This window comes from Lynx canadensis, chromosome C1 (genome assembly GCF_007474595.2).
Source record: "Lynx canadensis isolate LIC74 chromosome C1, mLynCan4.pri.v2, whole genome shotgun sequence".
Taxonomy (NCBI): Eukaryota; Metazoa; Chordata; class Mammalia; order Carnivora; family Felidae; genus Lynx; species Lynx canadensis.
The window spans coordinates 188972877-188987001 of record NC_044310.1 but is presented as its reverse complement, the minus strand read 5'-3'; the positions used below and the strand labels follow the sequence as shown (position 1 = coordinate 188987001).

Below are 14125 nucleotides of genomic sequence, written 5' to 3'. Positions count from 1 at the left end.
TTTTACTTTCTTGGACATATGTAGCATTTGTAATATTTTTTGTAATAGCTATATAACATCCTTTGTTAATTCCTCCAGCTCAGTCATTTTAGGTTTGTTTCTATTGACTGACTTTTTAGTTACGACTTACATTTTCCCGCCCCCCCCCCTTTTTTTTTTTTTATATATTTTGTAATTTTTGATTGGATGCTGACACTGTGAATCTTACTTTTTGGTGCACTGGATTTTTTTGCTTTTTTGAACAATGTTGGATTTTGTTCTGGAGATCAATTAAGTTACCTGAAGTCAGTTGGATTGCTTTCAAGGTCTGCATTCAAGCATTTATTGGGGCAATCCACAGCAACCTTTAGTCTAGGGCTAATTTGGACCCATCACCGAGAGGACAGAGTTTTGAGGCCTCTTCTCTATGCCTTGTGTATTACATGGTCTATTCTGGCTGGTTCAGGAGCATGAACTGTTCCCAAGCTTGTTATTTTGAATGATTTTTTTGCATACTTCTTTTGGTTGTTCTTTCTCCAATCTCGGGTAGTTTCTTCACACACATGCACAGATCAATATTCAATCCCAAAATCTTAAGGGGACCCTTCTGCAGATCTCCGGGGCTCTGTCCTCTGTCTTTGTGTAACTACTTTTTCTCTGTGGCCTCCTAAGACTCTGATCTCTATCTTGTCTATGCAGTGAGATCTCCAGGTTCTGTATGGGTTCCACCTCCTTGCACTATGACCCAGAAACTTCCCCAAGTAAAGCAAGCTAGGACAATCAAAGGTTTACCTTGTTTGAGTTCCTTCTCATAGTCTACCACTGCCTATTATCCAATGTCTGAAAATCATTATTTTTTGTCTTTTTTTTTTTCTGGATTCATTCTTGTTTTAGGAGGGTAGGTAAATCTGATTACTGTTGCTTTATCTTGGCCAAATTGGAAGTCCATTATTTGTTAATGTCAGCTCCCCAGGTGATTCTAATGTGGTCAGTTTTTAAAACCAGTGAGTCAGTAGCTTTGATTTCCTTAACAGAAAATTTCAAGATAGCACACATTTTTTCTGAGCTAATAAGTCTTGGTGAGATTTGGAAGTCTGTGTCCCAGAAGTGTCATGTCACTATTACCTAATATGTTTAGAGGAACTTTTTACTAAAAGAAATGCCAAATACTACTTTGCAAAGAAACTAAGAAATCATTATTGTTTGGAAGAAAGTTTCATATGGAGATGATTAAACTAAAATATCTGATAGAAGATACCACAAAAGAGTGCTTCAAAGCATGGGGGTAGGAATAACGAATAATTTAGAAAAACTATCCTCTTCCTGAGGCATTCCACTAAAGCCCTATTTTTAAAATTTTTGTCTTACTGAAGAAACCACTCATAAAAAAGCATGTTCAGTAAGAACAATAAATAAACAATATAAAATCAAATAGTCACAGAATTTTACTAGTGTGGCTTTCAAAAATCATGAGCCTTGTAAACTAAATTAATAAGAACGTTGCACAGATTATTACAAGCAAAACTTTACCTATCAGTAGAAAGTAAGATTCTCTTCAGTACCAGTAAATTCCATTTCTATGTAGAGGTTTCTTCCCATCCCTCTAGATATCCCTCTAAAACTTACCCTTTTCCAAGTAAGACCTTGGAGCCCACGGTGGGTCTTCTTCAGCATAAGGATCACTATACTCGACCACAGCTGCTTCTTCCTCTTCATAATCTTCTGGAGGAGGAGGTGGAGGGGGGGATTCATCAAAGACTGGTTCTTCCACAGGTGGTGGTGGAGGTGGTGTATCTGAAACTAAGAACGTATCAGGCTGATAACAAAACTACATGTTATGTGAAGTTCAATATTTCCTATCCAAGCTTCTACGTACATGGTATATAAATCTAGATTTGAAAATAATGCTCTTTCAAAAAATGAGTAAGGGAAGGCTCTCCACCAACTATAATGTTTCAAATCTCCAAGCACGACTTTCTCCTCTCTCTGGGTCAGGGCTGATGGGTGTTAAAGTTTAGCTAAAACAATTATTATTAGAGCCTCCTGGAACCTATTTATACTAATACATCAACCTCTTTTTCATAGAAAGAAAGAAATACAATATAGTTTGGCTTTACATTATATTCAATGAGTGGTGGTTATCAGAAATATTACTAATTTGGACATTTATAACCATATTTAATTTATAATAAATTAGAATGCACCAGTGAATAATCAAATATTGTTATCTACATTCCTCTCAATTTTTTAATAGCATTTTACCAAATTTAGTGGGATGGAAATCACAAGACTGGATAACTTCACCCATGAAGATGCTTGTGTTTGCTATTTTTTATATATAGAAAGAATTTTAACAATTCAGACTAATATAGGATCCAGAATTTCTTTAAGCTAAATACCCAAGAGTGATTTAAAAATCTCTCCTTGTAGAGATCTGCTTCCACTGCTCAGGTATCGGCATATAATAACATCTAAAAGATTATCTCCAAACTCTGGGAACTCAAAGCTTTCAAAATACTTGGTACATAAATAAGCACAGCTCAGCAAAAACTGAGTAAAGCTGCATTTATCAGCTACGCGATTTTATGTATTAATTTTTATTATGAGGTATTAGTACTGTTTCTGTGAAATCCTCTAAGCAATCTTGTTTATTTTCTATCTTTCATATAAGCCTACTGATTCAATCAAAGGGATTTGAGAAGACTGCTGATGTCTGGTGAGGATAAGCCACATCATTAGCCACAGGATAATGATAATATCATTATCATATTCTGTCCTATTCCAATATTCTTTCACCTGCTGCCACTCTACCTCCCAACCTATCTGCTTTATGCACTTCAAAACTTTCCTCATTAAAAGTAATTCTTGGGGGTGCCTGAGCAGCTCAGTCAGTTAAGGGTTCTACTCTTGATTATGACTCAAGTCATCTCACAGTTCATGAATTTAAGCCCCATGTTGGGCTCCACACTGATGGTGCAGAGCCTGCTTGGGATTCTCTCTCCTTTCTCTCTGCCCCTCCTGCACTTGCACACTCTCTCTCAGGAATAAACTTTAAAAATCCTTAGAGTTTTGGGGCGCCTGGGTGGCGCAGTGGGTTAAGCGTCCGACTTCAGCCAGGTCACGATCTCCCGTCCCGTGAGTTCGAGCCCCGCGTCGGGCTCTGGGCTGATGGCTCAGAGCCTGGAGCCTGTTTCCGATTCTGTGTCTCCCTCTCTCTCTGCCCCTCCCCCGTTCATGCTCTGTCTCTCTCTGTCCCAAAAATAAATAAACGTTGAAAAAAAAAATTTAAAAAAAAAAATCCTTAGAGTTTAAAAAAAAGAAAAAAGTAATTCTTTAGGGGGGCGCCAGGGTGGCTGAGTTGGTTGAATGTCCAACTGTTGATTTCAGCTCAGGTCATGATCCCAGGGTTGTGAGATCGAGCCCTGCATCAAGCTCCAAGCTGAGCATGGAACATGCTTAAGATTCTCTCTGTGTGTCCCTCTGACCCTCTCCCTCACTCACACTCTCTCTCTCTAGAAACAAAAAAAAAAAAATTCTTTTAGTACTAATGGGTTTTTTAAATAAACAAAAAATATAGAAATATGATTTAGCATATATTTTATGAGAAATTGCATATGGTTGGGGTAAGAATCAACAATATAAACAACATAACCTATTTGCATTTACAAGGTAAAGAAACTGACTTTAAACAATTACACAAAACAAAGATCCAAAGGAATACTGTCTTTCAAAACAATCACCTTGAGAAATTACACTACAAAATTACTCAAAGATTCTGCCATTGCTCGTTTTTTACCTTTTCTTATAATGTCTCAGAGTTAATGAGAGTAACATAAGCTACCATTTTTTACTTAAAATGTTCTAATTACTCAGCTAGCACTTTATTTCATTTAATCTTTACCTTGGGAGGTGGTGTTTTTAAGCCTCATTTTATGGATGTGGAAACTGGCTTTCCAAGATTAAGTACGACTATACTAAATAAGTGGAAAGCAAGAATTTGAACTTCAATGCCTATGATCTTAAAAGAAACACTATGGGAAGAGATCAATTTGATAACTTTGAAGTCATGGTTCATTACTCATTCAACAAAGATGAACTGAAAGCTTACTATGGCTAGTTACTATGCTCAGCACTAGGATAGAGCAGTAGGCTTAAGTCATAGAGACACAGACAACCAAATTATCACTTATATAATCAAGTGTGGTAAGTGCTTTAAGTCATTATGGAAAACAGAGGAATAGACCAAAACTCTTACGTGGGTCAGGAAAGGCTTCCTGAATCTGAAGGATAAGTAAGAGTTAATGGCCAGAGGGTAGGATGGAGTGAGGGTGGATATTTCATGTCGGATGTAAAGGGGAGAAAAAAAAAAAAAGATAAAGTAGGAGCTCTTCAAAGAACTAGCCAAAGTTCAGCAGGAAGAGGCATGAGGAAGCTGAAGAGGATTAAGCAGGAAGGGCCTTCAACAGTTTGAATTCTATCCAAAGAGTAATGGGGTGCCATAGAAGGATTTTAAGAAGAATAATAGAATCATAGCTGCACTAATTAGCCCAGGATACCTGGTTCCAAATAATTCCAGACTGTTTCCAAACATCAATCTTATTACAGACTAAGTAAGTATCTGCTAACCACAGAGTATTTTCAAAATAATATACCTGAAAACTATGAAGATAATTCCAAAGACAGGTATGTATCTTTCCAAGGTGAATGTTTTGAAAAAAACAACATTCATTTGAATGTAGAAGTCCTGCTATGTCTGTAAAATCAGCCACAGCTCACCTCATATACAAAGTTTTCTTATTTTTATACATTTTTAGGTGAGAAATGTATATTACTATTGAAAGAAAGAAAAGACTATTCCAAAAACCAATCACACTATGATAAACATTGGAGCTGCTCATGGTTTACCTTCCAATAAACAGAAGTTAAACAGACTATTTTCAGAAGCTAGCAAACAGAGGTGCAAAGGCACCTGAAAGAGATACTGAGCCCTCAGGCAAGTAAGACTGGATTATAGCCAGTTAAAATACAACAAAGAAATGTGTTCATAAAAAGGGGGCATTTAGTTAGAAGCACAAAAAAACAAAAACAAAAATAAAAAATACCAGGACTGTGTCAGATGCTTCTCTAAGTGCTGGGGAAACGGCCAGCCAACAGAACAACCAAAAATTCCTGCTCTCGTAAGAGCTTACATTCTAGAATTGGCAATGCCCATTTCCAAAGAAGTAGGAGTCCTAAGCAACAGAGTGCCAGTATTTCTACCCCACTGGTGAGACCATCCCTGTTATGAGATGCATACACTGGGCTCCTTCATACTGATGGCATTAAAACTTTCATTAATGTAATGCCTCTCATTCAGATTCCATGCCCATCATGCAACCTTACAATTGTGATGTGGGCTCCTTGTGTAGACTGCTGACAAAAAGAGAATTCACCTATCATACAGACTATGTTCATTGGTCTCTTTACCAGCAATTCCTCACTGAATATTGATATAGGCCTCCTGCTTTGTAGACATCAGTCTCCTGAGCTTCCTTAATGCTTCCCTAGGAGAAGACTGAATGTGTCAATAATATTAGTTATTTGATCCTGCATTGCTCAACACGAGACCACAGGCCAGTGTAAATTCACTGCCAATCTATGAGGTCTCCTGGGAGACAGACTGATAATTTTGCTTCCCTGAGACCTACCATGGCATGGCCATTTTTACACCTAGAATCCCAAGACTGGGGAAGATTCTCAAGCCGGCCATAACACCCTACAACTCCAGTGACAGAAAACTAGGCTACTACTTGCTTGAGCAACTCAGAGAAAAAGATGTGATATCTGATGACTAAAGAGCATCTCCTTGGTTAGAAATGGTTTTTGTTCTTATATGTGCTTTATTTTACTTTTGTATTATCTTCACTACCAGATTTAAGTTACCTGAAAGTAGAGAACTTCATCTTATTTTATCATTCACACTAGCTGCTCACACAGTGACTTGTTCATAATATTCAAATATTTGAAGTATTAGCGATATGAATGACTATTCAGCCAATCATATATAAATGACATTTTATGCCTATAATCTGATCTACAGCATAAAGAAGACATAAACTTACTATTTTCTTGGACTCGGGCCACAAATCCCATTAAAGGTAACTGAGGAGTTACCTGTAGGATGGAGGGAGGAGGAGGAGCAAGAGATACTGCAAAAACAAAAAAGGTGTGGAGGATAAGGGGTAAGGGCAAGTTACATTAAAAGGAAAGGATAATACAATAAAACAAACATATAAGGAGGGAAACCACTATGTACAAATATTTTATAAGCTATCTTAAAGATCCTCTTTTAAGGGATAATACATTAACACAAAAAATACAAAGTATTAGGGGGAGTTTTAAGAATGTTTCAAAACTTGCAACAGGAAGCATTTATTATATACAGATCTACTCTAACATGTAATGGCAAACTGATCTGGTCATATCGCTAACATGTCTTCTCAAAGAAAGAATATCTTCAGATTATCATGAATAATTTGTTTTTCAGGATTTTAAAGGTTACAAGTTTAATGTTCATCAATACAAGAAAAAAAACATCACATCCCAACATCCTAAATTTATACTTTTCATTGCTTCATTAACAAAGTAAGTAGTTCTTCATTCATTAACTAAACAAATATTTACTGACTTTCTAGTAAGCAGTAAGCACTTTGCTAGGAGACGAGTATCAAAACCATTCTAACAGGTCTGAGTCATTATAATTTTTCATAATCCCAACTCATACAAAAAAAAAAACACTGGCCTCATTCAAATCATTCTCTCCACCCAAGGTGTCTTCTCTTCTATCTCAAACACTGGTACAGCGCCTAGCACTAGTCAGCATTCAACAAACGTTTAACGTATATAAATAAACCAGATACATGCCCAACAATTGCCCAAGATTAATTCTACAGTTATAGTTTCCTTCAGAAGGGGTATTAAGTATGGTATACATCTTTTTATAAAAAGAGAACACCTTTATTAACTCCAAATTACAGTTAAGACCAATACAACTAAGAAGATGAATAAGAGTCACTACCCTCAAAGAGATCACATTGTAATTGGGAATATAAAACAAAATAATAACCTTAACCCAACAATGTTTATGCGAGAGGCAGCAGTAGTGATGGTGCAGTGTGACGGTGGTGGGGGTACAGGATGGGGTAGTGGTAAGGAAGGCCACGTAGAAATTACCTCTGAACAGGCACTAGAAGAAAAAGGAGTTCAATACACAGACAAGAATGAGAATCAAAGGAAGCTGAAAACCAAGTGACGGGCAAAGGCTTAGAGGTATAAAACAGCATGACCAGTTCACAGGACTGGACATGTTTCTATATGATTAGCGTAAAATGGCCCAGGGAGAACATACAAACCTGGAAAAGTAAAGTGTTTGGATATGAAATAGAGAAGTACCTTAGGTGAAAGATTGCTTAGTGGAAAGAGACTGGACTTTAAAGTCATTCAACGTCAAATATCTGATTTACCATTTCCTTGTTGTTGGAACACCAAGTAAAAACTTCTCTGAGCCTAATCCATAAATGTAATGAAAGAGAGTGGTTTACTTTACAGAATGATTGCAAAGATTAAAAAAATCAAAAAACTAATGCACGTAGAGAACCTAATGCAGGACCTGGCACAAAAAAAAAAAAAAAAAAAAATCAAGGCTGCATAAACAAAAGAAAAGGAGAGAACTTAGTGTGAAAAAAGTGCCACTTGGTACTTCTGGGTAACTAAGGAACATATATAATGCAGACAAGAGCTAAGTTATTAATCCTGAAGAATATCTAGATATAAGGGACAGAGCAGAATAACCCTAGAAATGGGTACCTTTTCTTTTTATAAAAGACACCTGTTGATTAGGTTTTTCCCTTAAGTCATACTTCTTGATAGTAAACCCTTAAGTTGTATGTCTCCCACTTGCAAAGACTTGGAACAATTTGATATGGTCACAATACCCTATGTTTCCAAACTTAGGAGAAGATGACATAATGAACATAGAAATAGCAGAGACAAAGCTGATAAAAGAGAAAGAACGGCAGGCAGCAACTGGCACTTCTAGAAAAACAGAAATCAGGTATATGTTCATATCAAATAAGATGAAATGTTCCTCTTCTGTTAGCACCAGTCCCAACCTCTCCTAGAACAGAAAAGCAGGAAATTTCCCACTTCAGATATTGTTTCTCATCCAAATTGAAAAAAAAAAAAAATGAACTTCTGGTACTAAACAAGAATGATTAGGTGTTTAACTCCGAACACTGCTTTTGTAAGTAGAGTTTATTATTTTTTAAGATGCGTATTTATTTTTTTGCTAGTTCTGAAAGTGAAAATCTGAAACCATATTGGTTTTAAGAAGTCCACTGACAGCACCCCAGGTAAACACCAATGCCAAATCTTTCTAAAACAGAATTACTTTACAGCAAAACAAGTTAGATTTTTTTCAAAGCCCGTCCATGTTAAAAAAAAAAAAAAAATTCAGTTCCAAATGGAGTTTACAAAGGCCACCCCAAATGCTACCCCCCACCCCAGGGAAAACTTTTTAGGTGATGGTCTAAATTAATTCAGATACCACAGCATTTTCTTTCTGGACCAAATTAAGAATTCATCTGACCAGAACTCTTTTTTTTTAATATGAAATTTATTGTCAAATTGGTTTCCATACAACACCCAGTGCTCATCCCAACAGGTGCCCTACTCAATACTCATCACCCTCCCACCCCCCCATCAACCCTCAATTTGTTCTTAGTTTTTAAGAGTCTCTTATGTTTTGGCTCCCTCATTCTCTAACCTTTTTTTTTTCCCTCCCCTCCCCCATGGTCTTCTGTTAAGTTTCTCAGGATCCACATAAGAGTGAAAACATATGGTATCTGTCTTTCTCTGTATGACTTATTTCACTTAGCATAACACTCTCCAGTTCCATCCACGTTGCTACAAAAGGCCATATTTCACCCTTTCTCATTGCCAAGTAGCATTCCATTGTACATACAAACCACAATTTCTTTGTCCATTCATCAGCTGATGGACATTTAGGCTCTTTCCATCATTTGGCTATTGTTGAGAGTGCTGCTGTAAACATTGGGGTACAAGTGCCCCTATGCATCAGCACTCCTGTATCCCTTAGGTAAATTCCTAGCAGTGCTACTGCTGGGTCATAGGGTAGATCTATTTTTAACTTTTTGAGGAACCTCCACACTGTTTTCCAGAGCGGCTGCACCAGTTTGCATTCCCACCAACAGTGCAAGAGGGTTCCCATTTCTCCACATCCTCGCCAGCATCTCTAGTCTCCTGATTTGTTCATTTTAGCCCTTCTAACTGGAGTGAGGTGGTATCTGAGTGTGGTTTTGAATTGTATTTCCCTGACGAGGAGCGACGTTCAGCATCTTCTCATGTGCCTGTTGGCCATCTGGATGTCTTCTTTAGACAGGTGTCTATTCATGTCTTCTGCCCATTTCTTCACTGGATTGTTTCTTGGGTGTGGAGTTTGGTGAGTTCTTCATAGATTTTGAATACTAGCCCTTTGTCCGATATGTCATTTACAAATATCTTTTCCCATTCTGTTGGTTGCCTTTTAGTTTTCTTGTTTGTTTCCTTTGCTGTGCAGAAGCTTTTTATCTTCATGAGGTCCCAATAGTTCATTTTTGCTTTTATTCCTTTGCCTTTGGGGATGTGTCAAGTAAGAAATTGCTGCAGCTTAGGTCAGAGAGGTTTTCTCCTGCTTTCTCCTCTAGGGTTTTGACGGTTTCCTGTCTCACATTCAGGTCCTTTATCCATTTCGAGTTTATTTTTGTGAATGGTGTAAGAAAGTGGTCTAGTTTCATCCATCTGCATGTTGCTGTCCAGTTCTCCCAGCACCATTTGTTAAAGAGACTGTCTTTTTTCCATTGGATATTCTTTCCTGCTTTGTCAAAGATTAGTTGGCCATACTTTTGTGGGCCTAGTTCTGGGGTTTCTATTCTATTCCATTGGTCGATGTGTCTGTTTTTGTGCCAATACCATGCTGTCTTGATGATTACAGCTTTTTTTTTTTTTTCAACGTTTATTTATTTTTGGGACAGAGAGAGACAGAGCATGAACGGGGGAGGGGCAGAGAGAGAGGGAGACACAGAATCGGAAACAGGCTCCAGGCTCTGAGCCATCAGCCCAGAGCCCGACGCGGGGCTCGAACTCACGGACCGCGAGATCGTGACCTGGCTGAAGTCGGACGCTTAACCGACTGCGCCACCCAGGCGCCCCATTATTACAGCTTTGTAGTAGAGGCTAAAGTCTGGGATTGTGATGCCTCCTGCTTTGGTCTTCTTCAAAATTACTTTGGCTATTTGGGGTCTTTTGTGATTCCATACGAATTTTAGGAGTGCTTGTTCTAGCTTCAAGAATGCTGGTGCAATGTTGATTGGGATTGCATTGAATGTGTAGATTGCTTTGGGTAGTATTGACATTTTAACAATATTTCTTCAAATCCATGAGCATGGAATGTTTTTCCATTTCTTTATATCTTCTTCAGTTTCCTTCATAAGCTTTCTATAGTTTTCAGCATACAGATCTTTTACATCTTTGGTTAGGCTTATTCCTAGGTTAGGCTTATTCCTAGGTATTTTATGCTTCTGGGTGCAACTGTGAATGGGATCAGTTTCTATATTTGTCTTTCTGTTGCTTCATTATTAGTATGTAAGAATGCAACTGATTTCTGTACGTACATTGATTTTGTATCCTGCGACTTTGCTGAATTCATGTATCAGTTCTAGCAGACTTTTGGTGGAGTCTATTGGGTCTTCCATGTATAATATCAGGTCATCTGCAAAAAGTGAAAGCTTGACTTCATCTTTGCCAATTTTGATGCCTTTGATTTCCTTTTGTTGTCTGATTGCTGATGCTAGCACTCCCAACACTATGTTAAACATTAGTGGTGAGAGTGGACATCCCTGTCGTGTTCCTGACCTCAGGGGGAAAGCTCTCAGTTTTTCCCCATTGAGGATGATATTAGCTGTGGGCTTTTTATAAATGGCTTTTATGATGTTTAAGTATGTTCCTTCTATCCCGACTTTCTGGACAGTTTTTATTAAGAAAGGATGCTGAATTTTGTCAAATGCTTTTTCTGCATCGACTGACAGGATCATATGGTTCTTATCTTTTCTTTTATTAACGTGATGTATCACATTGACTGATTTGCGAATGCTGAACCAGCCCTGCAGCCCAAGAATGAATCCCACTTGATCATGGTGAATAATTCTTTTTATATGCTGTTGAATTCAACTTGCTAGTATCTTATTGAGAATTTTTGCATTCATATTCATCAGGGATATTGGCCTGTAGTTCTCTTTTTTTGCTGGGTCTCTGGTTTAGGAATCAAAGTAATGTTGGCTTCATAGAATGAGTCTGGAAGTTTTCCTTCCCTTTCTATTTTTTGGAACAGCTTAAGAAGGATAGGTATTATCTCTGCTTTAAATGTCTGGTAGAACTCCCCTGGGAAGCCATCTGGTCCTGGACTCTATTTGTTGGGAGATTTTTGATAACTGATTCAATTTCTTTGCTGGTTATGGGTCTGTTCAAGTTTTCTATTTCTTCCTGTTTGAGTTTTGGAAGTGTGTGGGCGCTTAGGAATTTGTCCATTTCCTCCAGGTTGTCCAGTTTGTTGGCATATAATTTTTCATAGTATTTCCTGGTAAATGCTTGTATTTCTGAGGGATTGGTTGTAATAATTCCATTTTCATTCATGATTTTATCTATTTGGGTCCTCTCCCTTTTCTTTTTGAGAAGCCTGGCTAGAGGTTTATCAATTTTGTTTATTTTTCCAAAAACCAACTCTTGGTTTCATTGATCTGCTCTACAGTTTTTTTTAGATTCTATATTGTTTATTTCTGCTCTGATCTTTATTATTTCTCTTCTTCTGCTGGGTTTGGGGTGTCTTTGCTGTTCTGCTTCTATTTCCTTTAGGTGTGCTATTAAATTTTATATTTTGGATTTTTCTTGTTTCTTGAGATAGGCCTGGATTGCAATGTATTTTCCTCTCAGGACTGCCTTTGCTGCATCCCAAAGCGTTTGGATTGTTGTATTTTCATTTTCATTTGTTTCCATGTATTTTTTAATTTCTTCTCTAATTGCCTGGTTGACCCATTCATTCTTTAGTAGGGTGTTCTTTAACCTCCATGCTTTTGGAGGTTTTCCAGACTTTTTCCTGTGGTTGATTTCAAGTTTCACAGTATTGTGGTCTGAAAGTATGCATGGTATGATCTCAATTCTTTTACACTTATGACGGGCTGTTTTGTGACCCAGTATGTGATCTATCTTGGAGAATGTTCCATGTGCACTCGAGAAGAAAGTATATTCTGTTGCTTTGGGATGCAGAGTTATAAATATATCTGTCAAGTCCATCTGGTCCAATGTATCATTCAGGGCCCTTGTTTCTTTATTGATCCTGTGTCTAAATGATCTATCCATATAAGTGGAGTATTTAGAGTCCCCTGCAATTACCACATTCTTATCAATAAGGTTGCTTATGTTTGTGATTGTTTTATATATTTGGGGGCTCCCATATTCGGCACATAGACATTTATAATTGTTAGCTCTTCCTTATAGACTCTGTAATTATTAAATAATGCCCTTCTTCATCTCTTGTTACAACCTTTAAAGTCTACTTTGTCTGATATAAGTATGGCTACTCCAGCTTTCTTTTGACTTCTAGTAGCATGACAGATAGTTCTTCATCCCCTCACTTTCAATCTGAAGGTGTCCTCAGGTCTAAAATGAGTCTCTTGTAGACAGCAAATAGATGGGTCTTGTTTTTTTTTTTTTTTTTTAATCCATTCTGATACCCTATGTCTTTTGGTTAGAGCATTTGGTCCATTTATATTCAGTGTTATTATTGAAAGATATGGGTTTAGAGTCATTGTAATGTCTGTAGGTTTCATGCTTGTAGTGATGTCTCTGGTACTTTGTGGTCCTTGCAACATTTCACTCACAGAATCCCCCATAGGATCTCTTGTAGGGCTGGTTTAGTGGTGATGAATTCCTTCAGTTTTTGTTTGGGAAGACCTTTATCTCTCCTTCTATTCTGAATGACAGACTTGCTGGATAAAGGATTATTGGCTGCATATTTTTTTCTGTTCGTCACATTGAAGATTTCCTGCCATTCCTTTCTGGCCTGCCAAGTTTCAGTAGATAGGTCTGCCACTAGTCTTACCAGTCTCCCTTTATATGTTAGAGCGTGTTTATCCCTAGCTGCTTTCAGAATTTCTCTTTATCCTTGTATTTTGCCAGTTTCACTATGATATGTTGTGCAGAAGATCGATTCAAGTTACGTCTGAAGGGAGCTCTCTGTGCCTCTTGGATTTCAATACCTTTTTCCTTCCCCAGATCAGGGAAGTTCTCAGCTATGATTTGTTCAAGTACACCTTCAGCCTCTTTCTCTCTCTCTTCATCTTCTGGAATTCCTATTATACGGATATTGTTTCATTTGATTGCATCACTTAGTTTTCTAATTCTCCCCTCATACTCCTGGATTTTTTTAGCTTTTTCTCAGCTTCCTCTTTTTCCATAATTTTATCTTCTAATTCACCTATTCTCTCCTCTGCCTCTTCAATCCAAGCTGTAGTTGCCTCCATTTTGCCTCATTTATAGCATTTTTTAGCTCCTCATGACTATTTCTTAGTCCCTTGATCTCCATAGCAATAGATTCTCTGCTGTCCTCTATACTTTTCTCAAGCCCAGCAATTAATTTTATGACTATTATTCTAAATTCATGGTCTGCTATATTGCTTAAATCGTTTTTGATCAATTCGTTAGCTGTCGCTACTTCCTGGAGTTTCTTTTGAGGAGAATTCTTCCGTTTCATCATTTTGGATGGTTCCTGGGGTGGCGTGGAACTGCAGGGCACTTCCCCTGTGCTGTCTGGAGTAACTTGTGTTGGCGGGCGGGGCCGCAGTCAGACCCAATGTCTGTCCCCAGCCCACTGCTGGGGCCACAGTCAGACTGGTGTGTACCTTATCTTCCCCTCTCCCAAGGGCAGGACTCACTGTGGAGTGGTATGGCCCCTGTCTGGGCTACTTGCACACTGCCAGGCGTGTGGTGCTGCTTTGATGGGATCTGGCGTATTAGCCGGGGTGGATCTACAAGGTGCACAGAGGCGGGAGGGACA

The 14125-nt window shown here is 38.0% G+C and overlaps 2 protein-coding genes across 29 annotated transcripts in view; one reads left to right on the top strand and one right to left on the bottom strand.

Annotated features, from left to right (window-relative positions):
* Positions 1-14125, bottom strand: part of ABI2 (abl interactor 2) — a 123031-nt gene that overhangs the window by 11608 nt on the left and 97298 nt on the right. For 16 of the 28 annotated variants that reach the window (XM_032594482.1, XM_032594481.1, XM_032594472.1 and 13 more), the window contains 2 exons: positions 6081-6167; positions 1606-1779 (listed from right to left, as the gene is read on the bottom strand). In XM_032594482.1, the coding sequence (XP_032450373.1) occupies positions 1606-1779; positions 6081-6167 (261 nt within the window). The remainder of the gene's footprint in view (positions 1-1605; positions 1780-6080; positions 6168-14125) is intronic. The other 12 variants (XM_032594475.1, XM_032594479.1, XM_030323843.1 and 9 more) reach the window with 1 other exon arrangement.
* The window catches only part of RAPH1 (Ras association (RalGDS/AF-6) and pleckstrin homology domains 1), a 117154-nt gene that overhangs the window by 79030 nt on the left and 23999 nt on the right, over positions 1-14125 (top strand). The window lies entirely within an intron of this gene.